Genomic DNA, 25569 nt, shown 5'->3' on the forward strand with positions numbered 1-25569 from the left:
AATTAGTGGCAGAGTCACAAATAGACCCTGCTTTCCCAGCCAATGGCCTCTAGTCTGGCCCTTGTGGGGAGGCAAGGGGATGCAGGTGAAGGTGGAGCATTGTCAAGGCTGGATTAATGAACAGACCCCTCATCATTATTCAACATTTGTGCTGTGCCTCACACATCTCGGAGGTGGTTTTCACAAATACTCTATTTTCCATATCAACACTCTATTTTTCATATCTCCCCATTTCACAGGTAAGTAAGCTAAGGTTTGGTGAAATTCAGTGACGTAAACATCACAAAGTGAGAGGTAGTACCTGGACTTGAACGCAGGTCTTTAGAGTTTAAATCCTGGGTCCTCTGTACTATACTGCTCGCCTGCCCTCTGAGTCCTGTGATTTCAAAGCCTGTGGAAGTCCTTTTACTACCCACTGGCTGACAGAGGTGTCGACCATCAGCACAGAGCTTTATACTTTTAGCTCATGGCTGTGATCGAAACAGAAAAATCCTCTTAAGAAGGGGAATCATTAAAGTTTTCTTATTCCTTAGGGGTTAATGAACTTTAGGATCAATAATTTTTAGTTACTTTTAATAGACTTCTGTTTTATCCTTAAATTTAGACTTACCATTAAATTGATTGGTCTTTGAGGGGCACAGAAGCCCCAGGGTTAATGGTAGCTAGATTGCCAGCTTCAAATACCAGCTCTGGCATATTCTACCTGGGTGACCTTGGAAAAATATTTAGCCTCTGTGTATCTCAGTTTTCTAACCTGCAAAATGGGGATAACAACAGTTTCATTGTGCTCACTGTCTACCTCTCAGTGCTCTTGTGAGACTGAAGTGAGCCAACATGGGAGATACATTTAGCACAACGCCTGGTGCAGAGCAAGCACCAAAGTGTAGCTTTTGTCGATATTAATGGCTAATTAACTTCCAGTTACTGAGTATCTGCTACTCAAGCACTGGGTTGGGTGGTTTTATGAAGACTAAAACAGGTTCAGAGAAGTAAGCCATCTAGCCCAAGGTCACACAGCTAGGAAGTGGCAGACCCAGAAGTCCAAAACCAAAGCCTCCTAATTACACTGTCCTGAGTCCTGGAGGATGCCTTTTGACCCTGAAGGCATTAGAGGGGCAAGGAGGGGCCCCATGGGAAGCAGACAAGTCAGGGCTGTAACCAAACCGAGCTGCCAGGCTGAGGCTGGGGAGGAAGGAGAAGACCGAAAGGGAGGATGTGAGAGGAAACAGGCTTCAGCAAGGCAGGCCCCGCTGAGGGCTGACACGGAGATGTGGGCAGTCAGGGCTGAGTGCACAGGGACCAAAGGCCCGGTAATAGACGCCCTGGCAGCTCAGTGCAGGGACCTGGAGAGCTTGCGGGGGCTGAGAGAGCCCTTCCCCAGGGACGCGCCCTTGGCCCAGTCTCCCCCTCACACCGCACACTCGGATAACACGGTTCAGCCTCCGGAACCCTGTTCGTGCTTCCCCAAGAAGCATCCTCCCACACAGGAGAGGGGGACAGGTCAGACAAACAGACCAGGACCTCCCAGTCAACAGAGAAGCCGGGCCCAGAGTTCCCTCGGTTGGTGCAGCTCCCAGGGACCCTTACCCCAGCTCCGCATACATGTCCACAGCCCCTATCATGTCCAGCTCCGGGACTGGATGTAAGTGCGTCCCAGAGCTGGGGTCGGTTCGTCGACTCCCTGATTCTAACGATGATCCCAAGCTATGGCCAGCTTTGCACTCCACCTCAGGAATCCCAAGGCTTGGGGCCAAAGAGAGCTGTTCCACCCTCTGTCACTCTCAACTGTGTGGCAGCAGGTGGACCCTCAACCTCTCTGAGCCTCCTTTTGTCCCTGTCTGTGAGGTGGTAACTGCCCCGCCTCACCCACTCCAAGGATCTGTGGGGAGACTAAAAAAAGGCAAAAAGCACAGAGCTCATTGTCCCGCCTCTGAAGGCCGCACCTTGAATCTGGAGGCCCCGGGGAGGGTGAAACAGAGACCGCTGGTCCCACGAACACCAACAAAGTGAAGAACGCTTGCTGGTCCTCGCGCTGGCAGGCACACTCGCTTTAAACATCCAGCAAACATTCAGGGCCGGGCTGTGGGCTCCCGGTGCTTACAAACCACGCAGACCCAACAGCTGGCTGCCCCCTGCACTCCAGCGCAGGTGCTCCAGCTTGCGGGCCCTCTTGGCCAAAGGCGACACTGGGACCAGGCCGAGGACGGCACTTCGGGGGTCAGGCAGGCCTGCGGTACCAGCCCTGCCCGTGGCCCCTACTCACCTGTGTGCAGCTTCCTGAGCCCCCATTTCCTCCCCCGGGAAACGGGGACCACACGAGCCACCCAGCAGGGCTGTGTGCAGAAGCTAAGCACCAAATATAAGGTGTGAAGCACAGTGCGGGGCTGGGGCTCCATGAAGCTACAGGTCGGGGCCCTGTCCCCTCCTCTGTTTCACTAGGAGGTTGGAAGCCACACGAGTCCCTCGCTAGAGCTGCTCTGGCGTAAGTCCTCAGCTAAGATTGGCTGTACTGCTTCTCTCCACGCTTCGCTGCAGCTCCCACGGGGGTGGACACGCTGAGTGGGTCCTCAGCATTCCCCAGGCCAACTTCCTCCTACTGCGTCTGCAGAGGCGTTTCCCAGACTCCCTTGCAGCTGAAGTTCTGGACTCAGATTGGGTCCCTTTGAAAAGCAGAGTTGAGGTGGGGCCGGGCTGCCTTTCTGCTGCTTTAGATGCACCACTGTTAAGCAGGGCTCTGGGGATGTTAGTCCTGCTGCAGTAGCATGTCCGTGCCCAGGTGCTAGCTGAGTGGGAATCAGAGATGGTCCCTCAGGCTGTACCGGCAGCCCCGTGTCCACTGCGTGGTGCTGGGGCGCTAGAGATCAGCTGCGGCAGCGGCCTCATGGTCCCCGGGTCACAGTTCTGACGGTGAGTTCTTGAACATTTGGGTGCATCCCAGCTCCCCACCTCCCCAATCCTGGCGTGGTGGCAGCGGTTCAGTGGGAGTCACCGCTGGTGCCCAGCCAGAAGCGTCCTTCCCACCACTGCATAAGGGACCTACGTCTATCAATTTCTCCTGCATCTGAGATGAGTTCCATTCATCATGTCCTGATGAAGCTGGAGTTACTTGTCATAGACACCTACAAGGGGTGCAGGCACGTGGGCTCAGCCCTCCTTCCCTCTAGCCCACCCTCCTGGGGGCCACCAAAGCCGTGTTGGCGAGCACGGCTTCTGACCAGGGGTGAACCCCTGACCTCTGGGACTGTAGCATTTTCTCTCCCTCTCGGGACTCTGGAATTCAGATGCAACACCAGTGAACCAAGTTAGGGAAGAAGGACCTGTCAGGAGTCAGTCTGGGGCCAGTGGGAGGCCACGATCTGCCGTGTGCACTGACAGTGAATTTGAGAAAAGCCGGTCTGCAGCCAAAGAGCAGAACGAGACAGGCAGGTGTGGAGAAATGAAGACAAGAGCCGCAACACTCACGGAGGTCCCGAGTCCGGCCCCTGGGGGAGTCCAGCTGTTTCCCTGCTCGTGGGATCCATAACACACCCCTATATCCTTATGGGGGGGGGGGAAAGGTCTCCTTCTATCTCAAAGGGAGCTTGTGTGACCTCAGGACCCCAGCACATACCTGGTGCATGGTGGGTCCTGGGCCCCTTCACTTCCCAGCTTGCACTGACAGGCCTGGCTGCAGGGTCATCACAGAGCAGATTCTAGGGCAGGTGGTCCAGATGCCCAGCTCTGTCTGGTCAAGACCGCCCCTTGGGCAAGCCCCTTCCCCTCAGTTTCCTGCTTTGGAATATAAGAAGGTCTAAAATTCCCAAAATCCCTTTTAACTCTAGTATTCAGAGACCATTTGTTGTTAACCACAGAGAGAATTCAGAGGAAAACCGCTTTCATTTAGATTAAAAGATAGAAACAGACCCCCCCCTTTCCCTACTATGCTTTAGTAGCTGTTTGTATAAACCACTCATCACCAGAAAGGGAAAATAATACAAATGTCCATCCACTGATGAATGGAGAAATGTGGTACATCCATACAATGGAATATTACTCAGCCATAAAAAGGAATGAAGGACTGACACATGCCACAACGTGGATGAACCTTGAAAACATCACGCTAAGAAGGCAGACACAAAAGGCCACTTATTGGATGATTCCATTTATATAAAATGTCCAGAATAGATAAATACAGAGAGACAAAGTAGAGTAGTAGCATTTGCCAGGAGATGGGGGAAGGATGGAGAATAACTGCTAATAGGTAGGGGGCTCCTTTTGGGTGCTAAAGAAAACCGACGGGGGTGATGATGGGTACACAACTTTGTGAGTAGACTAAAAACCACTCAACTCTATACTTCAAAGGTATGAACATTAGGGTAAGTAAATTACACTCCAATAAAGCTGTTATATTAAAAAATAACAGTGCTCAGCCAGTGTCTGTTCTAACTAGGTGTGAACTGACACCTCAGCGCTCCACAGTGGCTGACAAGGGCACTTCTCTGAAATCCTGACCTTGACTTATGGGACAATCTACCGAACGTGTGATTTCTCTGGTGGCCCCCGCAGCCGAGGCAAAAACAAGATCATTTCCACCATAAAGTGCCGTGTGTCTCTGGCGGCCTGGAGCAGACGGGAACCGCGTGCGGAATTTCACATGTACATGAGCCCACGGCACCAGCAGCTTCTCCACTGTGTTCCCAGATGTGCCGAGCAGCTAAGAGGAAAGGATAGGGCCCAGAGTTTTCTAGAGCTCCATTTCTGCAGTATCCCTTACTGGGTTCAGAGAGACTAAGCAGACCTCTCTCTTCCCCGTCAGCACGGCTCTGTCAGTGCTATGTAGAAGATGGGGCTGGGGTGGGGAGAAGAAGCCCTGGAAGCTTCCCGAAACCTTCAGATGGCTTGCACCGAGTTTTATGCTGCTAAAGGAAGAAAAGGTTTAGCTGTGCCATCCGAGGCCTGAAGAACGCATGCCAGGTCCCAAAGGCCCATAATTCAACTCAGTTCAACATGGTTTGCTCAACACAGACTCAAGTTCTTTGGCACCTGTGCAGAAGCTAGAAGACACCCCAGGTGGAGGCAAGCATTTTCTCACGGGCTCCAAAGGAAGGAGTTGAAAGAATCCCCTGGTTGGGCTACAGTGCTGTCCCTTCAGCACATCTGGGGTCAGAATGTCAGTGTGCAAATCCTGGCTCTGCCCCTTCCTCCTGTGTGATCTTGGGCAACTAAACCTCTCTGAGCCTCAGTTTCTTCACTTGGGAAATGGGGATAATAACAGTACCCACCTTCCAGGGTTGTCCTGAGGACTCAGTGAGTTCATCTGCGTGAAGCACCCTGCCTGGCTCACTGCAAGTGCTCAATAATAAGCTTTACTGCCTGTTACCGTTCAAGAACCTCCCAGGGCCTGGGCTTCCGCTCCCAAGTAGACTGGCTCGGGATGGCGTTCCTAGCTCAAGGGGCACAGGGCGGAAGGGTGGTTCCCCACATGATGGTTGTGTGACTTGGGAAGTCCCACAGCCTCTCCGAGCCTCAGTTTTCCTCTCTGTAAAATGGGGATAATGATAATGCCTCCCTCACAAGGCAGCTGCGAGGACTGAATGTAAGTGCACAGTACAAAGAGACAGTAGTTAGTCAGGGCTGCCCAGTTCGGAAACCTGCTCTCCACTTAGTAGCTGGGTGACTGTGGGAAAGTCACTTAACCTCTCTGTGCTTCCCTTTCCTTCTCCATAAGATGGAGATGACCATCGTCCCCACCTCACGTGTTGTCGTGAGGATTAAATGAGGGAATACATGTAAAGCTCTTAGAGCAGGGCATGGCACACAGAAGCCCCATAAGAGCCCTGTAAGAATTCCCTATTTTTCACTCAACGCCGGACATACAGCAAGTCCCCAATTAGATGTGGTCACTATAATAATGGTGGACGCCAGCACCAGCATCCCAAAACACAAGATGTGATTTCTTTACCCTTATGGGGGCAGGAGGAGTCCAGTTGGAGGGCAAGGGTGTGGCCCACAGGGCAGGAGGACGTCTCAGACTGTACGTCAGCCACAAACAGCCTGTACTAAGGGCTTTCCCCAGCCGGGCTGGGGCTCAGGGTCACCGGCCGGCCACTGCAGGGTAGTGCCTGGGCCGCAGCCCACAGTTTCCACGGGAGGAAGAGCTCCTTCTCCTTTTCCTCTCCCATTACAAACAGCTGGCCCAGGAGGCCCGATTACCAGTCTCTGTGGCTCAGAGTGGGAACAGCATGGCTGCACCCGGTGTCGATATAAATGCAGCATCAGACCTGGTGGGCACCAGATGCAGGCTGGGGCTGGGTGCCCCTGGCTCTGGTTCACAAGCCCAGTGACGCCTCATGTGGGTGGGCAGAGCCCGGGGGGCCGCGGCTGGCGTTTCCACCTCACCTACCCTTCAGCTGTGTGGTAAGGGCAGGAGATGGTACATAAAGTGGACCACGAAATTATCTGTTCAGATTTACCCAGCAAGGTCCCAGAGGGCAGGCTCCATGGCTGTCCTGTTCCCACCTGGACCCCAAGGCCCACAACAGTCTGGTACCCAAATATTTACCGACTAAAACAATCCCCTTGGGGCTTCCCTGGTGGCACAGTGGTTAAGAATCCACCTACCAGTACAGGGGACACGGGTTTGAGCCCTGGTCCGGGAAGATCCCACGTGACGTGGAGCAACTAAGTCCGTGCGCCACAACTACTGAGCCTGCGCTCTAGAGCCCGCGAGCCACAACTACTGAGCCCACATGCCACAACTACTGAAGCCCACGCGCCTAGAGCCCGTGCTCCGCAACAAGAGAAGCCACTGCAATGAGAAGCCTGCGCACCGCAATGAAGAGTAGCTCCTGCTCTCAGCGACTAGAGAAAACCCGCGTGCAGCAGCTAAGACCTAATGCAGCCAAAAATTAAATAAATGAATAAATAAATAAATAATTTTTAAAAAATCCTCTTGTCTGCAAAGTGCCTGAAACCCAGGGCCCAGCACATAGGAGGCACCTAGCAGAGACTAATTCCCTCTCCCTGACCCTGGGGATGAGCACAGCACCAGGCCTCCAGGGATTCTGGCACCTGTGACCTTTCTAGAACATCGCTTATGGTCCAAGCAGGGGAGGGCATGCGAAGCTGGGTATAAGAGAAACCATGAGACTAAAGCACTGTGACCAAGATGAACATTTACTGAGCACCCATGTGTCACACAGTGCACAGAGGCAGTGTCTGAAGCTCTATCTTACTTACTTATCTTATTTACAGAGACCATCGGCCCATTTTGTGGATGAGGAACTGAGGTTTAGGAGATGAAGCAGCTTGCCCGGGGCCAGGGCGCTGGTGAGTGGTAGAACGGGGATTCGAACCCGGGACTTCTGGACTCCAGAGCCTGCCTCCCAGCCTGTCCCCGACCATGCAGAAGAGCTGCACACCAGACGGCCTGGCGTCACTCCTTGACACCTGCAGCCACGCTGGTTCCAAGCTGACCAGAGGGACGGATTCTGCCCTCTTCCCAGTGCCCCACCCCCTTACCCCTTCCCTGGCCCCATGCTTCCTTCCTGGGGTCCAGTTTAGGAGAACATGAGCTCCATCCACCCCGAAAGCCCCTCAGGGCCTCCCTACAGCCCCAGATGATTGTGATGCCACAACCGGAGATGAGCTGAAAAGATGAGGAGGGCGAGCGGGTGGACGGAGGGCTGGATACTCGGAATTTCTCACAGGGCTGTGTCCCATCCACGGGCTCTAAATTCCTGTAAGCCTCTGTCCACACCAGCCTCGATTTCCCTCGGCTGCCGTACACACCTAAACGGGTGGCAGCCACACGACTCTGTTCCCACCCCTGCTCCTCACGCTGAGGGGGGAGGAGGAGGTGGAGAGGAAGTCACTTGTGGTTTCCCAGGGCAACACCTGGAAACACTTCCGCAGGGACACAAAGGGAGCTTTCCGCAGGGACACAGGAAGCCCCGGCCCGTTCCTGAGGGCGAGGAGAGGCAAGCGCTGGGCGGAAGCTCACAGCACTTGGTTCTGCTGCGGGCCGGCCCAGGGGAACATCCTGGAGCCCTTGGCTTGAAGAGGAATGTGGAACCAACTTCAACAGGAAGCCCCTGCCCACCAGGAAGGGCAGAGCTCCCTGGGGAAGGGCTCATGGGGGCAGGGACCTGGTCCTGGCCTTTGCAAGAGAGCAGCACTATAAGCACCACCGCCCGCCCCGGGAGGTGACCTGCCCAGAGTCCCTGCAGGGAGCTAGACCCGATTTCCCATAAGCCACTTCTCTAAGGAGCATCAGATCCTGGCAGCAGGACAAGGGGAGGAGGTAGTTGGCTCTGGGGCCACCCCACAAAGTCCTGCCAAACTCAAGCTTTCAAGGAAATGGAAAGATGAGTTGCCCTGACATGGGGCTGCCTCACTTTATAGAATAGCAGCTACCAAAAAGGGCGTGTCCCTTCCCTGCTTTCCTGCAGAGCCCTGGTCTATGAGCAGCATCAGGACCAGGATCCAGACGAACCGGCAGTACAGGGTGGTGGGGACGGTGACCCCGTCGGGCCGCATGTCTGTAAAATGGGGATTGCATCCGCCTCCTGGGGCTGGAGAACAGAACACCCCGAATAGTAGCCCCTTCTCAGTCCGACTCCCCAGCAAGGTAGGCTGTTTCCTGGACAATGGATGCATCTCCCTCTCTGTGGCCATACTCCAGGCCTCCCTGGCATCTGGCGTCCAGGTCCTGAGGAACTGAAACCCCACTGGTGATTACAGCCCCTGTTCTCAGCCCCACGTGGACTTGGTTGGTGATGTGACGGCTCGAGGCTACGTGCAGTACCCAGGGGACTGTGTCCTGACCTCTCAGGACCACAGAAGTAAGAAATTCTAGGTGGGGCAGGCCCGTCCTGGTCCATCAGCCCTGGAGCAGGCTCTCCTCTGGGTGGACACACCTCCCTCCCAGGATTCCGCCCCACAGAAAGCTTCTTTTTCCTGCATATCTAAACGGATGATCTGATACAGGTTTCCAGGACCTGGAGAAGACCACCCCTCCCTCCCTCAGTGTCCCAGCCCCAGTCCCAGGGGCCAAGCTCCCACCCAAAGACAGTTCGACCTTTAGCCCACCAGACTAGCTGGCTGAACATGACCTTTGCTCCCACAGAGTGTTCCGGAAGGTGGGCCCACGTGGGCCGACGTGCCAGGGATGTCTTAGAGGTAGGCCTGAGATACAGATCCCTCAGCCCTCTGGTCAGCAGAGGGGGCCCTGGGGAGGACCCAACCCCTGGGCTGGGCCCCGCTGTGACCTCAGTGGGGGAAATACATTCCACTTTCTGGGTCTTCCCTTAATGTGAAAGAAGGCTGGGAGGTGCTGACCAGGAGCAGCAATTCCTAACCTGGCCTAGGCCCCAGGAATCCCCGTGAGAAGGTGTGAAAATGCAGATTCCCAGGCCACGTTCCAGTCCTTGGACTATCTGGGTTTGGGAACCAGGCCCTGAATTTGGAGAAGAGCCCCCGGGGAGCTGTGCTCAGCACGCTCTGGAGACTCTAATCCAGAAACTCCGAGGAAGCCCTGTGACTGCAAATAGAACCTATATTTTCCAGATGAAGCATGGGGCAGAGTAGCCCAGTCCAGGAGGGCCCACACCATCTATTGGGGAAGCAGGAGTGTCCCCACAAAGATGGGGACGAGGGGCTGGGGCAGCCTCTCCCCTCTACCCCCCCAAGCCATGTCCCAAATCAGGTGCGGTCTGTAAGCCTGATGTTAAAAACAGAATTCTTTTCAGAAAAATATCAAGTTCTGGACTTGAAAATTTGGAATTCTGCTGCCTCTCAGGATGGCAGGACACCAAGAAAAAACCTCTGAGATGAGGCCAAAGAGTTCAGGCCTTCATTTCCCATCGTGGACTGCAGAGGAGTTTGGTTAAAGATGAAGACAGACTGGGTGTGTCTGGGGATCCTCTCGCGCACGAACTCCTGAATTCATTCATTTGATGAATATCTACTAAGCACCTACTACGTGTCGGGCTTGGGCACTGGGGATACAGTGAATGAAACAGACAAAGATCTCGGCCAGCACGGAGCTGATATCTTAGCCGGGGAGACACAAGATAACCAAATAGATAAAATACTTAAATTAGGGTGGTCAGGGAAGGCCACACTGAGAAGGTGACGTTTCTGCAGAGACCCGAAGAAGGTGAGGAAAGGAGCCATATAGATAACTGGGGAAAGCGCATTCCAGCAAAGGCAAGTGCAAAGGTCCTGGGGCAGGAGCACACCTGCTACTGTTCTGGGAAGGACAGTGAGGAGGCCAGTGTGGATGCAGCAGAGGTGAGGTCAGCACGGAGCTGGCAGTCAGATGACACTGGGCCCGTCCAATGAGATGGGAGGATGCTCAGGGCTGGGGGCAGAGTCACGCCTGTTCTGACTTACTTATAGGTAGGAGATGTCATCAAATAGATAAGGTGTAACTGTCTAAAGGTCATTTATGGCCTCAGAATATCCTGTCCCAGCAAATATACAACGCATGGGCAAAACAGCCTGCCCGTGCTGGAAGGGCTGGAGAGTCTGAGCATGCCCATAAAAGTAACACACATGGCTGTTTCTCTTACTGCATGGGAAAGCCTCGATGCCCTGGGCATTTGAGTGCAGTCACTAGGGGCTACTGGCACTTCCCAAGTCTCCATCTGGCCGGCCGTCTGGCACACAGGCTCCCCAGCCCTGGGCTGTGCCTGCATCCCAGTGCAGCTCTAACCCACAGTTCAGCACTTAGGAGGTGTTCGCCGAGTGACTTAATGCCCACCCTTCCCACCAGCCTCCCCCGCCCTCATGGGTCCAACTCTCCATCCTGAAGACCCGGGGTTGGACCCTTGGAGCCCCCAGCAGTGTAGCCCGGGAGCCCCCGCCCCGAACTCACCGGGCATGGAGAAGGGGGACAGGAAAGCGGCCTCGACCAGCTCTGGCTCTGGGGGTGGCGGCGGCTGCTCCCGCTCCTGTTGCAGCTCTGCAGGGTTTTCCACAGGAACGTTCCCGTTCTCGATGCTCTCGTGCCTCCCGTTCTGAAGTGGCTTGCTGCTCACACCGTTTGCCGAGCTGATCAGCCTCTGCCTCTGTGCGGAGAGGACGCAAGACAGACACCCAGGCGTGTGACAAAGTGTCGCCCATGTGGCGGCCCTTAAGGGTTTCGAGAACGACGCCCCTGGAGATGGGTTTGCCTGAAAAATGGCCCAGGGACTTTGGAATCCAGCTAAGTTTGCTCATTTCCACTTGGACCAATACCAGCGAGGGTATCAGTCAGAGCCCTGGGCCTCCTCTTCTTAGCGCCAACCTGACAACCCATCCCATGTCACTGGATGACAGCGATCATTCTGCATCCGCCCAGTAGATGGTCATAAACCACCTGAAGACAGTCACACAGGAGAGACTTTGCATCGTTTAAAAAAATTTTTTTTCCACACAAAAAGTGCATTTATATTATGTGTCCAACAGCCCAATGATGGTTCACATCAAGATATAGAACATTTCCAGCCCCTCCAAAGACTCCTTTAGGGTCCCCTCTCTCCAGGGGTAACCAAGGTAACGTCATTCTGACTTTTATAAACGTCAATTAGTTCTTCCTGAACTTGAGCTTCCTACAAATGGATTCAAAGAGTACATATTATTTTATGTCTGGCTTCTCTCACTCAACTGAGTATCTGTGAGGTTCACCCATGTTGCTGCACACAGCAGTCACCTGATACTTTTCAGGGCTGTATAGTAGTCCATCCTGTGAATAACACACAACATATCCTTTGCTTGTTGATGGGCATTTAGGTTATTTCTCCTTTTTGGTTATCATGAAGAATGCCATGAACATTTGTGTACACATCTTTTTGTGGACATATGCGCTCATTTCTCCTGGGTATTTATCTAGGAGTGGGGTTGCTAGGTCATAAGGTAGGTGCAAGTTGAACCATTTTACACTCACACCAGCAACAGATTACAATTTTCAGTTGCTTCCCATCCTGGTCAACGTTTGACACTGTCAATCCTTTTCATTTTAGCCATTCTGGTGGATGGGCGGTGGTATCTAATGGTGGTTTTAATCTGCATTTCCCTAACAACGAATGATGTTGAGCATCCTGATTGGGTTAGTGGCCATTCGGAAGGCCTCTGCTGTCTAAGTCTTTTGCCACGTGAAATGGGTGTGCTCTGAACCGAACTGTCCCCTTCCCTCCCCCATCTCCTTGTAGCTACTGACCAAGTCTGCCTCCTTTCTACCCAAGCAGAAGCTGACTTTGCTCGCCAAGTCTGTGGGTTTCTACGAAACCAGGGAAACGTAGAGGCCACATTTCAAGAAATCAACAGGTTTCCATGCTCCCAAGAATCTGTTTGCCTTTGCACAGCTCATCTTTGTCTGGCTCCCATTAAAAATATTTATGGGGCTTCCCTGGTGGCGCAGTGGTTGAGAGTCCGCCTGCCGATGCAGGGGACACGGGTTTGTGACCCGGTCCGGGAAGACCCCACATGCCGCGGAGCGGCTGGGCCCGTGAGCCATGGCCGCTGAGCCTGCGCGTCTGGAGCCTGTGCTCCGCAACGGGAGAGGCCACAACAGTGAGAGGCCCGCGAACCGCAAAAAAAAAAAAAAAAAAAAGAGGCATAGGTTACAACACGAAGGAGGTGACGGATCCACATGCTGAGAGAGACAAACCAGAAGGTTTCTATAGGTTTCTCAGTTTCCTTCTAGAGTTGCTCTACTCATAGAGAACAGGTGTGTATTCATTCTTTTTTTGCCCTGAATGACAGTTAAAATAAACAATCCGTACTTCAGACTAGCCTTTCTCCAATTAGTTTTACTCTAGTACTTGACAAGATACTTAGCAGAACATGGCAGGCATGGTATTTGATTGCTACCTGCCTTAAAATCCTTCCCGATAAGACCATTTGCTGCCTGTGCGTGAGGTTTGGGCTTCCTTCCTTCAACAGGTGCGGTGATAAATGCCAGCCTGGCACAGGACACCCCAGGCCCAACACCAGAAAGTGTGCTGACAAGCCAGGGCCTCCTCATACTGCCAGAACCCATCCGAGGCCACTCGCTCTCACGGTCTCATGGTCCTTGAAGCAAACTCACCTCGTTAATTATGATCCTGCTGGCCATGCGCAGACGAGTCCTGGGCCCAAACTTATTGGTGATCATTACGCGTAAGCCTGCTTCTGGGAAGGTGAACTTGGGAGGGCTGGAGCTCATGACCTCATCCACCATCACCACTGGGTTTTTGCTGTACTGCGGCTCCTCCTTCACTATATTGAGCACAAAGCCATGATTAGCGCTGAGATCCCCCGGGGCCAAACCCAAGGGCTGGGGCGACTGACTTCCCCTCTCGGTGCAGACTTCTCGGGCTGTGGTCTCGGCAGCTGGTAGCCGCCTGGAAGCCTAGCTGCAGCTCGTCCCCTTAGTCAAGTGGGCCACTGGGTCTGAACCGCCTGCAAGCACTGGACAGAGCCCCAAAGTCCCCCTGTTACAGGACCACTCCCCCATCTCCACCGCCAGCCCCTCCGCCAATCGATGCCCCTCTCTTCTGGGGCCCAGTCTTGGCGAATTGCAAGGGTCTTTCAGTTCCTCATCTAAGCCTCACAGGGCAGCCCGCCTACAAAGTGGACAGGATTCCTGCCACCTCTCACCCCTGACTCTGAGAGGATCTTTCTTTCCTGCTGTTTACAGAGGCTCAGACAAAACTTTACAAATTGACAAGGGCCCCCTGGGATGGAAAATGCTGGGAGGCACCAGACAGCACCGGCCTTAAACTTCCCATGAGGCCACCTGCTCTGTCTTAGAGGAACCATCTCCACCTGGCACAGAAGGATGCTTGCAAATTTGTTCTCCATGAGGTAGGCAGTGAGGTCAAAGACCTGGCTCACACGCCCTGGGCGAGGCAGCTGAGACCCAGGAGAAGCCTGCTTGCGGAGGGTGCACGGAGAGCTGCTGGCCGAGCCCAGTGTCTCCAGTAAAACCAGCACCCTCCAGCAGGGAGGCCACTCTCTCTGACCCTTTGCTTCCCCTCGTGAGGCCGAAGAACAAATCTCCCCAGTGCCCAGACCTGCCCTGCCGCCTTCCCAAACATGCTCCAAGCTCGAGTCCTGGGGGGTCTGACATTTAATTCCAGAGCCCCAGAGGGTCCAGAAACAGAAGCACTCCGGAACACAGCACACAGAAGCAGGGGGCTTTCCCCTCCAAGGGGCTATCAAGGCGGATATGCCCATCCCTCTCCACTGGTCACCGGCTCCCGGTGAGTGTCCTTCCTGGATAACAGGGTAACCAGGAGTAGTCGAGAGCAAACCTAAGCAGGAGGTAATGGCACAAACACGAACAAATGCACACCAGCCACACACACCCTCACCAAAGAGGCAGCAAGGCTCAGCAGACAGGAGGCGTGTGGTTAGAACCAAAGCCAGGAGGACCATGCATTTTTTCGGAGACAGACACTAACCTCCAACAAGGCGTGTGCTGGACTCGGATTTTGTTTTGTAAATGCATGTGTTACGGCTTGGATGAAAGCAGATTACTTACAATTTAGAAGAGGAGAAGAGTTAAGGAGACAAAGGCCAACAGAGATTGCCAGAGGTGATTAGCGTGCGGTGGACACCGGGGAGTCTGGGACAGCATTCTCGATAGTGGCCCAGACGCCAGGGGGTTGGTTATGTGAAGGAGGGTGTTAGTAGAGGGGCTTCGATGCTCGGGGCCTCTGGCCTTCTGGAGGGCCCCCTCTCCTGGCTCGGTCCCACTCTGAGGATCGGGGAGCCCCCGTGCCCGCTGCCCCGCCCTGCTTCAGGAAAGCTGGACTCCTTCCCTCCTCTGCAGCCTGCACCTCAGAGGGAGGGGGGAACCAGCAGAACAGCCGCAGGCTCCGTGGGTAGAACCAGCCCTACCGTGGGCACCACCTGGGGGAACAGACGAGCTCAGGAGGAGGGAAGAGCCATGATACCTGACTCCTCAGGCACCTCGTCCTGGCACTGCCCACCAAGTGGCAGCACAGGGTGATATGTCCAAGCCAAGGGCGCCGGCCCAGCAGGGAACCCAACCAGGTACAGCATGTTTCTCCGGCAGTTCAGCCTAAGGCCAGGTATCCTTCCCTCTCTCCCTGCTCCAAGCCAAAGTTGTGTCTAGGGCCAGGGCAGCTTGGAAAGGACCCAGAGTGAGCCCAGCCAGTGATCAAGATGGCCTTGGTTGTCAGGTCGTGGTCAAGGCCACCTGACAGCCAACAAGGAGAGGCCAGACCCCCAGCCGTGACAGGACACGAAGGCGTGCCTTCCCGCCTTTGCGCTCGTCACCTTTTCTTGGTGTACCGTGTTCTGCTTTCTTGAGCTGAACTGAAGTGTGATGTAAAAAACGTGTAAAACTTGTAGGGAGAAAAAACCCCAAACAACTGTACGCAGAACAAAGTTGGAGGATGCTGTTCCCCTCGAGAGAAAACTGGCTCCAGCTGACTTGGTGAGCTGAACTGTAGGACCTTTAAGAACATTTAAGTACATAAAGGTATTTAACAGAAGTGGGGGTAAAAAGGCAGTGTGTCCTCTCCTGTCAAGAGGCTGCGTTAAAAATGTTTGATTTTACATATATGGGGAAATACCAAAGCTGATACCAGCAAAGCCAGGGGTGTGCGTGTACGTGTCTTCCTGAAATAATTTAGTAGCCAGCAACCTTTGACAACCCTGGATGGGGTAGTTTACACGACCTGCCTGAAGGCTGAGGACCAGGGGAGAGAAGCTCCTAGTTGGAAACATTCTGTGACAGCACCGTGAGAAAAGGCAAAGTCCCGAAGCCCCGGTCTCCTCAGGCCCCTCCCCATCCCCCGGGATGGTACAGGCGCTCCTTCTTCCTGCCCCTGTCAGTCTGTCTGCTTCTAGGGGACAGCGCCCTGCACACGGCCCTCTGGGAGGGAAGGGGCATCCACCAACTGGGGCTGTATCTCTGGGTTTCCCACCTCTCCAGTTCCAGGCCTGCATCCCCCAACCCCCCAAATCTTTTCCTCCTTGGCCTTTATCTAAGCGCATTCGCCCTGATAAGAGCTGGAGGGAGACCTATCTTCGCACCTTTCCCTGTGCCTGGGGGCAATCCTGTGGCTAATCTTCCAATTTTTTAGAAACTGCCCTGGGCTTCGAAATTTGGGGAAAAGCAATAAACTTGTGGGAAATCCTACTGTCGTGGGTACAAAAGTGAGGGAGACAGGCCACCAGGGAGCGCCTGGAAAGGCCCTGCGCGGGCTGTGGCCTTGGGGCAGCTGGGATCAACGTGGAAGAGGAAGTGGCTCACGTCCCTGCCCCGTGGCACTGGGGACGGGCCTCTTCCGTCAGCCACAGGGGTGGCAGGTAGCTCCCGGGGCTGGCACCTGAGGGTGCGGCTACTTCCCACTGGCCTGAACGACTCCGCACGTGGAATCTCTCTTCTTGCCACGGAGGTCCAGAGGACCCCAGGAGCACTGATCTCCCTGGACGAGGGCGGCCAGGAGCAGCCTCTGTCTTAGGAAACTGTGGGTGGGGATGCGCCGCGGTGTCCGTGGAGCTAAAATCCAGACCAGCAGCCACGCTGTTCCCTCCCCTTCTGAGACCGGGCCGCCCGCTCTGCTGGAGAAACAGGACACACGGCACAGCCCCGCCCTCTGCAGGCCTCCTTCCTCACCCCGCCCGCCTGTAGGCCTCGGCAGCCAGGCTGTAGCCTTGGCCGCACTCACACCCTCTCCCCACCAGCCTCCCTCCTTCCACGTGGAGAAATCCACCCCTCACTCAGCACCCACGACAGGTGCCTTCCTACTGGGGGTTACCTGGGACGGGACAGGGCATGCTTGCCCAGAGCGCACATGGGGGGAGCTCCTACCCTGACCCACCCCAGGGTGGAGGCTGGGGAGAGGGCCTCGGAATATAGATTTCGGCCTCCACGTGTCCCAGACACTGGCCAACAGTCCGCTCTGAGACATCAGTGACACCACAAAGGAATTAAAGTTACCTGAAAGAGGGGGTGACTTGCCCAAGGCCATGAGGAACAAAGGGGAAATACTCCTCGGGTAGCTGGTCCAAGGGGCTCTCTCCTGGTTAAAGGAGCCTCTAGCAACACTGTGGGTGGAACTCAACAATGTCAGCTTAAGCTGTTTTTTTCCAGATCTTAACTCCAAGAATCTATTCAGGACTTAACACAGGTCTTGGATGGGAAAGAGTGTGAACTCTCTCGCCTTCCTGGCAGCTGTCCCCACAGATGGAGTCACCTGGTACCTGGCTGGATTAAGAGCTGAGGACAAGGTTTCCAAGGCAGGAGCCGGTCGGGCCCAGACATTGGGGGAACCTGACAGACACGGGCTGGCTCCGGAGGCCCAGAACCCCCGGACAAGGGGCCAAAGAGAAGCTGAGGAGACCAGAACACCGTCCCCAGGGGAAGGGGCTCCCACCAGGGCTCTCGGGGGTGGGTCTGGAAGTCCTCGAAGCTCCGCGGCACCCTTCCCAGCCTTGCTGTTCATCTCGGCAAGGAGCCAGTGGTCTCTCTAGAACAGAGCTCTCCAGAACTGGGCCTGGCATTTGAGAAACCACAGGGAGACGGAGCCTGCTCTGCCTTCCCAAGTCCTCAGCTTCCTGTCACTGGCCTTTGACATGGGTCAGAGATGTAATTCACTGCATTTCAGGAAAGCCAAGCAGGGCTTGAGACTGCCTCGGGAGGCTTGGGGCGATCCCCAAGGATGTGACTGAGGACTCTTGATTCATCCTTCTCCCAGCTAAGTAAACGCCCACCTGAGCCACACCTCCTAAATGACGCGCCCTCCTCATTCAGGGTCCCATGGCCACGGGGAAGAGGGACAATTCAGAGGGAGCGTGTGTGCATGGAAGAGAAGGGGAGAGTACTTTCAACGACATGGCTTGCCCGCTCCTGTCTGCTCAGCCTTACCTTGCCCCAGCAATGGCATGGAAGGGTCATCAGAGCTACTACCACAGTAATCATTACCATCCTCCAGCTCACTGCTGACCGTGTTGCCATTTGCAATGGTCTTTTGTTTGACTGTGAAAAAGGCCTGCATCTTCACATTGTACCTGCAAGTCAGTTAAGGCGGGAGGTCAGAGCTGCGGGATCGGCTGGGCAGGGCCCTCCCCCACCTCCTTCCCCTGTGCACCTGCAGTGAGCATGGCCCTGGGGGAGCTGGTGGGGGGCTGAGGCTTCTCAACCCAGCTGACAGAGGCTCCTGACCACAACCTGGGGATGATGTGCGCTCGCAGGGGGCCTGCTCCCCCTGAGCGGGCCTCCTGGGGCCATAGGAGACCTTCAGCCCGAGAAAATGACTGACGCCTACCTCTGCGCGCTATAAACCTGTCCTGACAAAAGAAGTTCAGCCCAGCCTCGGAACAGGCTCGAAGCAGGTGTTCCCAGGCCCGGCCTTGCTCCCGTGCGCTGCCTGGGGGCCTTTCCCTGTACCATCCCAGCCAGCACTGCTGCCCACACCGAGAACAGACTCCATCCCAAACGCCAGGCTGGTGGCCCCACTGCAAGGCACTCAGAGAGGAGATGGCTTAAGGACCATTCTCTTGCAGTTTGACAGCTTATCACCCATTTTTAGAAAACATTATAAACGTTTTAGGTCAACGGGGGATTCAGAGCGCCGTAAACCTCAGTGGTGTTTTCCTTTTTAATTACCTGCGGAGGTGTGAGGAGAAACTTACGAACTTGAATGTGGCTTAGCTCGTGGGTTGCCTTTTTTTTTCTTTTAATTGTAGAAAAATACATACCACATAAAATTTGCCACTTTAACTATTTTCCATTTTTAAGTGCACAATTCAGCGGTAGTAATTACATCCGTAAGGTTGTGCGACCATCACCACTATCTAGTTCCCGAATTTTTAGTGTCCCGAACAGAACTCTGTTCCCATTCACCACGAGTCACTAATTACTCCCTCGCCCAAGCACCTGGTAATCAAGCTCTAATTTGCCGCCTGCCTCTAGGAATCTGCGTCTCCTCAGTACCTCACGTAAGTGGAACCGCACAGTATCTGTCCTTTTGTGACTGGATCCCTTTCACTCAGTATCATGTTCTCAAGGTTCATCCACATTTGTGGCATGAGTCAGAATTTCCTTCCCTTCTTATGGCTGAATGTTCATTCATCATGGGTAGCTTTGAGATGATTCTGACCTGGGCAGCTTCTGGAGGGCCTCAGGGTACACAAGCCTGGCGCCAAGGTCTGCATCTTTACAACTACAAGCGGTGCCCGGTGCAGTTGCGCAAGGTGGCAGCCCCGAGAGGTGGCATTTTATGAAGTCTGACAAAATGGAGGTGCCCGGCTCTTTCAAAAGAGTGGCATTAAATTATCAGGCGACTTATAGAGTCAGCACAAACGAGCGGTCACCCTGCGGCACGGGCCGGGGGTGTGGACCGGGCTGGGAGAGAGGTCCCCTCTTGCTATTTGTTTTGGGAGGGGCCTCAACCTCCCCCCGACCAGCCAGCCACCTACCCCGGCCCAAGTGCGACAGCACCCTAACACAGAGGCTGACTATCTCTCTCCCACTCTGGCTGCCCCAGCAGGGTGTCCCCCAGAGAACTGGGGTGGCCAGAAGTGACCGCAAGGGCTGAAGGAGGTTTGCTTCCTGCTCGGACAAAAGGCTACAGCAGGATGTGAGACCAGGGGTGAGACAGCCCAGAAGAGGAGAAAGGGCACTTACTTCATGATCAGAATGTAAAACACGTACAAGACGATGAGCACCAGGCCTTCCCACCTCAAAGACAGAAAGGAGACTGGTTAGAGCCGGGAGGCCCGCGGCCTGAAGGCTGGGAGTGACCCCGGCGCGGCGGGCGGAGCAGGGGGCGTGGTCCTCTCACCTTCCTCGACCCAGCGCCCGGCCCAGGACCCAGGCATGCGGGTGAGCCACCCAGCCCCCAGCCGTCCCGCGGTCTGAAGCTCGCTTGGTAACAGAGAAGGCTGAGGGTGGGGCCTTCTCAACTACAGGGGGTCTCATCTACACGGCTCGGGAGGAGTGCCCCCAGCTACCTAGAAAAAGGAGGGCCCAGGGCCACCTCATCCCAGACTCAGGGAGGGGAGGAGCCTGGATTCATGATGCTAAGAGCCCCTATGGTCACCCGAGATTCTGGCCAGCGACAGGAGAAGCTGTGGGTGCAGGTGGGAAGGGACCCTAAGAACTGCCTGAAGAGATGGGCCAGTCACAGGAGCCTCCTGGGCCAGACACAGGGGCTGGGCTTGGTGGGGGTCTTTCTGGGGTGCACTCTTATCGCCATCCTGCAGAACCAGCATTCAACCCCACACATGGTGGGGATTTTTGTAGCTCAGAACACAAGCCTCTGAGGAGTCACACAGCTTAATTTGTTGGGTCATCTGACAAGTGTGTCCTGAAGACCTACTATGTGCCTGACATGAGCCACAGTCATCTTGGGGAGCTCTTCCTCTGCTAGCCCACAGCCCAGCAGAGCCACAAAGGGGTCTGTAGATGACCCGACCACCCCCTCAAAACTCCATCTGCAGATGAGGAAAAGGAGACCCAGAAAGGGAGAGACTTCTTGGCTCACACGGTGGGTTAGGACCCAGAACCAGGATGCTCTGGGCCCATAGCACGCAGCCGCTCGCATCAGTTCTCCTGAATCTATGCCCAACAAATAACCTCATACAGGATGCAGACCTGAATCATGGTCAATGAACAGAACCGTTTTTATGGCTTGTGGATGTAAGATACATTCATGCCCTAAAAATTAGAGTGGCAATATCAACCTCTTTAGAAGTTTGTGCTTTATGTGTCTTGATTACGAAATCACTTCCTACCTCCATATCATAAAGATGAGTCCCTATATTCTACCCTAAATTGTTTTAATTTTGCTTTTCACAGCGAGATCTTTAATCCATCTGGGATTTATTCTTGTATAAGGTGTGAGGGAACGAGCTGATGTTATTTTATTCTATATGAATTTCTCATTTTTGTAGTATGAGGACCGCTCCCGCCTCTCCCAACTCACTACCTTGTCATGATTCCTGTCGTATCCCCCAGCCCAGAACTGGGCCCATTACTGGGTTCTCAGTTCCGTATTGGCCTATGCTTATCCCTGTGCAAAACACCATACTGTTTTCATTATTTTAGCTTTATAATATATCTTGATATCTGGCAGGGTGGGAATACTAAGGGAAACAATCTTTGTCACTTTGAAAGGATAAATAAAGGCATGACTGCTTAGAATGATACCCTTTTTACTTTCACAAGTTCATAAACTTATGTTTGTAAAAATAATTTTAAAAAAGCTTCAATGAACCCGACAAGCAAGGATACTAACAAAAAAGGAACAACGAGAAACAAACTTTGAAAACTTACCACACAATTTCTTCGTCATATATGAACTGGAAGGCAAAAGAAACAAAGGGCGGGGCGACAGATTTATTCCAAAAGAAGAACAAACGCAGACCTCTAAGCGCCCAGAGCCAACACATAGGCTAGTTATGTGTTTCACAGAAAGCTGGCTCTTCTCTCCATGTCTGGGTTTCTCAGACAGAGAAGGTGACCTTTCCTTAGTGGAAACCTTGGTCAGTAGATGCTGCAGTATGAGGTCTAGGGTGGGTCTCCAAAGAGAACTGGCCTGTGCTACCAACAGTCCAAGTAGCCACTGGGGCCAACCTGGCAGGGGTCTGCCCTCATTAATGGAACAGAGTTGCTGAAATCAAGACTCTTAAAAACTGAAAAGGCATCTCTGTATGTATGTATGTTTGTGTCTATCTACCTACTTACCTATCTATCTATCTATCATCTATCTACCTATCTATCTATCTATCTATCTATCTATCTATTGATCAATCTGTGGTACCTCTGTGTGTGTGGGTGGGGAGGAAGGGGTGTCATTTTTTAAAAAATAAAGAGTAACCCCTTTGGAAACTCTGAGGGCAAAGGACCCATTTGTACCATTTGAAAGGAGGCCAGGGGTGATGGTGGGGATGCCGTGGCTTCCTAAGAGGGCACTGACATTGCCCAGCAATTCCACCCAGCATTGCCTACGTGGGACACGGATGAATGATGCTTCCATGGTCCAGGGGAGGAATCCTGTGACCGCCTCAGCCAGGCCCAGTGCGCACAGGAAGGTGGAGGGGCAGTGCCCACCAATCTGATCTTGGAGACACGGGATGCCAGGAGAGACCAGGGGGATGTTGTCTGGACTTGGGCCCATTGTACCCCTCTCCTGGCTGTCACGGCAGGCAGCACACACAGAATCTGCTTTGGGAAGTCACTTCGGAGAGGGTCCTCCTGGCTGGGCATTGCTGTGAGGCTCCCCAGACTCAAGCCTCTGAGGAAGAGGCACTCAATAGAGGGGAGCTCAGTGCCACCACCTGGGAAACCTGGGGGACATTTACGGGGATAGTTTCAGCTTTTATAACCCAATGGAGGGCTACTGGCATTTAGAGGCAGTGAAGGCCCGGGGTACTAGTCAGCCTAGAGCATGTGAAATGGTTCTACCGGAGGAGTTCTTCCGTACTTGGCACACGTCTTAAATGTCCTGCTAGACATTTAGGCAAGTAGAAAAAAAAATGACCTGAGCCTCAACCTTAATTCCATTTTGCAAATCAAAGTATTCTTACACGGTTTTAATAAATACTTAATTTTCTAGTGAGTTAACTGTCATGCAAACGGAGGGATGATGGTACTTGGCTCTGTTTAGGATTTTATCAGGAGTCATTCATAATTTTGGAAAATCACATCATCAAGGTCGGCTCCACTCACGGGGTTGCCAGCCCAGCATACCAGCCTCAGTCTGCACTGGTAGCTGTAGGGCCAGAAGATTTCCCATATGGGGGCAACGGATCACATCATTCAGCATTCTAGCACCTTCATGCCCAAACATTTACACATTGAAAGATGTATTCTTTTATTATGAATTACTTTTATTTGTCCTTTATGGTATAGTTTGGGCATTATATTGATTTTGTAAAATTGTGTATAGGTATATAGTTTTATCTATAACTTTCATTTTTGGGGGGTGTGGTGGGCAGCCTCTCAGGTGCCCCGATGATCCCACTGCCTGATCTTCATGCTCGCCTGTGTGCGTGGCCTGAACTTAGGGATTTGCTCGTAACAGAATATGGCAACAGTGATGGGCTGTCACTTCCGAGATTCGGTTACAAGCAGACTGTGGCTTTCAGCTTGGTGCCTCCTCGCCCCTGCTGGGAGGGAAACCAGTCCCCATGCCGAGAGCTGCACTGTGGAACAGCTCGAGGCCGGCCTGCAGCCTAGCGAGTGATCCTGAAAGCAGATCGTTGCCCACGGGAGCCTTGACATAACTATACCCTGGCCGACACCCGTGAGCCAGAGGGCTCGGCTAAGCCACTCCCAGATTTGATGCATGGAAAATGGAAGCAAGAAAGGTTTGCTGTTTTAAACTGCTGAGTGTTGAGGGAAATTTGTTACACAGCAACAGATAACTAATACAAGGGTCATGATTATCAAATCCAGTTGGCTCTAGATGTTCTTAGGTTGAGAACTGTCACTCTAGGGCACGCTCCATACTCTGAAATCTGGGCATGCCATGTGCATCTGCCCTCTTGAAAATGACCTGCCCTCATGCCCTCACTTTAAAGCTCCTTTTGGATGGAAGCTGTTCCCCTCTGGATGGCAGTAACCTGTGTCATGGGCTGTGTCACTGTCATGTGCCATGATGTACCCGAGCCCTCAGGGATCTCTGTTTCAGTCCCTCTGCCTTTTCTGCCCATATCCTTGCTCCCAGCTGCCAGCCCTGATTGCTCCCAGCTGGCCTCTCTTCCCTGCTCCGCGGTAAGGTGGGACACCAGAAACTCTGCTCTTCAGTAAATGGGCTCTAAGTGAGGATCTGAAGGCCTCTGAGGGCATGTGCTTGAGCTTAACTGCATCAACTGTATGACGCCTTCTTTAGCTTTTTCAAGGCCTTTGTGCCCTCAAGGTGGTACCTGGATGTGATGGGTAAGCAAAGCATCAGGCATGAGATTTTCGGGACAGGGAGGCACGGTGGAGGGAGACTGGTCCACATGACTGCAATGAGTGGCCAGCACACCCCAGGGTAGGGGCGCCGTGGGTTCTCTGTTTCTAGTGCCAGCGACAGAGGTGGGCAGGGCCCCGGGGCCTTCGCAGGGGCGGGGGGCGGGGGGGGGGAAGGTAACTCACGGCAATGAGCACAACGACAGAGAGGGTGTAGTACACAGAGTCTCGGCACACGGCCCACCACGTCAGGCGGATGACCTGCTGAGCAAAGGGACATCAGCTGTTACTGGCTGGGGAGATGGGGTACGGGGGCCAGGGGACACTGCTGGGGGGCTCCCACCACCCCCAGACCCCTGCAGGTGCAGACACATGTCCACGGAGCTCATCTTAACTGTGCCACCAGAACCACATCTTGTCTGGCCGTTCAAGGCCACCCTGTGCTCTTTGTCACATTTGGGGACGGAATGATACCACATCATGTTCCTAAGTGATGGCAAAGCTGCCCCCTGTTCCTCCAAGGTGACCACGTGGCATGTTTCCTAGCAGAAGCCACGTGTCGGGGGAGAGGCCAGAGGCACTCACTCTTCCCTCCGATGTTCGAACCTTCCGGGGGTGACCGGCTGCCTACCTCTAACTCCCTTGGCCAGGCGGGGCCTACCCTTGAGCCTGACCCTCTGAGATTGAGTCTAATGTCCCCCTGGGGCTCTGAGGACCAGGAAGATGCGATGGGGTTTCAACAACAAGCCAGCTTCGTGCGTCCTGTGGGGAGGCCGAAGGCGGGCCCCAAATACGTGCCAAGTCTAGCTCAGGGTCAGAGTTACAGGAGACGCCTCTTAAATATTTACTGCTGTTGAATGAACGCTCCCCCCTTGGACCAGCCACGGAGCTGACGCTCTTTCTGCTCTCAGACCCACCGGTGGAAGGAAGGAAGGACAGCCCTGCTACACGTGAGGAAGCAGGCTCGGAGAGGAAACCGTTTCTGACAGCCACAGCACTTACGGGCTCGGCTAGGGCTGGGCCTTGGGTCTCCCCGCGCTGTCCCTATGTCATTTCGTACGGAGAGAGAGACCACTGACCTGCCCTGCGGACAGTCCACAGACTCCGATTATACACAGGATGTTGAACACAGCAGACCCCACGATGGTCCCAACCCCGACATCTCCGTGAGTGATGAACACACCTGGAAAGAGAAAGGCACAGACACTCCTCTGCAAAGCCCAGGCCTTCCGCTTCCTTAGACCCGGGCCGGCTCTGTGTCCCCCACCCCGTGAACGGAGGGAAGCTGTTCTTACTATCAGAGAACACCAGCGACTGCGGTTGAGGACAGCAAAACCAGAGGTGGAGGTGCCCTCAGGGACCGGCTACTCTAATGCTCCCACTTTCTGAACAGCTTTATTGAGACGTAACTCACATGCCATAAAATTCACCCATTTAAAATGTCAATTCAGTGTTTTCTGGTCCAGTCACAGAATTATACAGTCATCACCACAGTCTAATTTTAGAACATTCACTTCACCCCCAAAAGAAACCCCATACCTGTTAGTACCCCACTCCACCTCACACCCCTGGGAACCACTAATTCACTTTCTATCTCTCTACTTCTCCCATTTTACGGATGAGAAAACTGAGACTCAGAGCTGACAAATGCCCACACTGGTCTGGACACCAAACCTGGGCTCTCTCTG

General features: G+C 53.8%; 1 protein-coding gene across 2 annotated transcripts in view; it reads right to left on the minus strand.

The window, feature by feature from the left end:
- The window catches only part of SLC24A4 (solute carrier family 24 member 4), a 171676-nt gene that overhangs the window by 25234 nt on the left and 120873 nt on the right, over positions 1-25569 (minus strand). Inside the window, exons 6-12 of one of the 2 annotated variants that reach the window (XM_060003346.1) lie at positions 24961-25064; positions 24068-24142; positions 21260-21285; positions 19610-19663; positions 17906-17991; positions 13052-13221; positions 10859-11051 (exon numbers count right to left, since the gene is read on the minus strand). In XM_060003346.1, the coding sequence (XP_059859329.1) occupies positions 10859-11051; positions 13052-13221; positions 17906-17991; positions 19610-19663; positions 21260-21285; positions 24068-24142; positions 24961-25064 (708 nt within the window). Of the gene's footprint in view, positions 1-10858; positions 11052-13051; positions 13222-17848; positions 17992-19609; positions 19664-21259; positions 21286-24067; positions 24143-24960; positions 25065-25569 lie in introns of both variants that reach the window. The other variant, XM_060003345.1, reaches the window with a different exon arrangement.

Source organism: Delphinus delphis, chromosome 2, assembly GCF_949987515.2.
Source record: "Delphinus delphis chromosome 2, mDelDel1.2, whole genome shotgun sequence".
Taxonomy (NCBI): domain Eukaryota; kingdom Metazoa; phylum Chordata; class Mammalia; order Artiodactyla; family Delphinidae; genus Delphinus; species Delphinus delphis.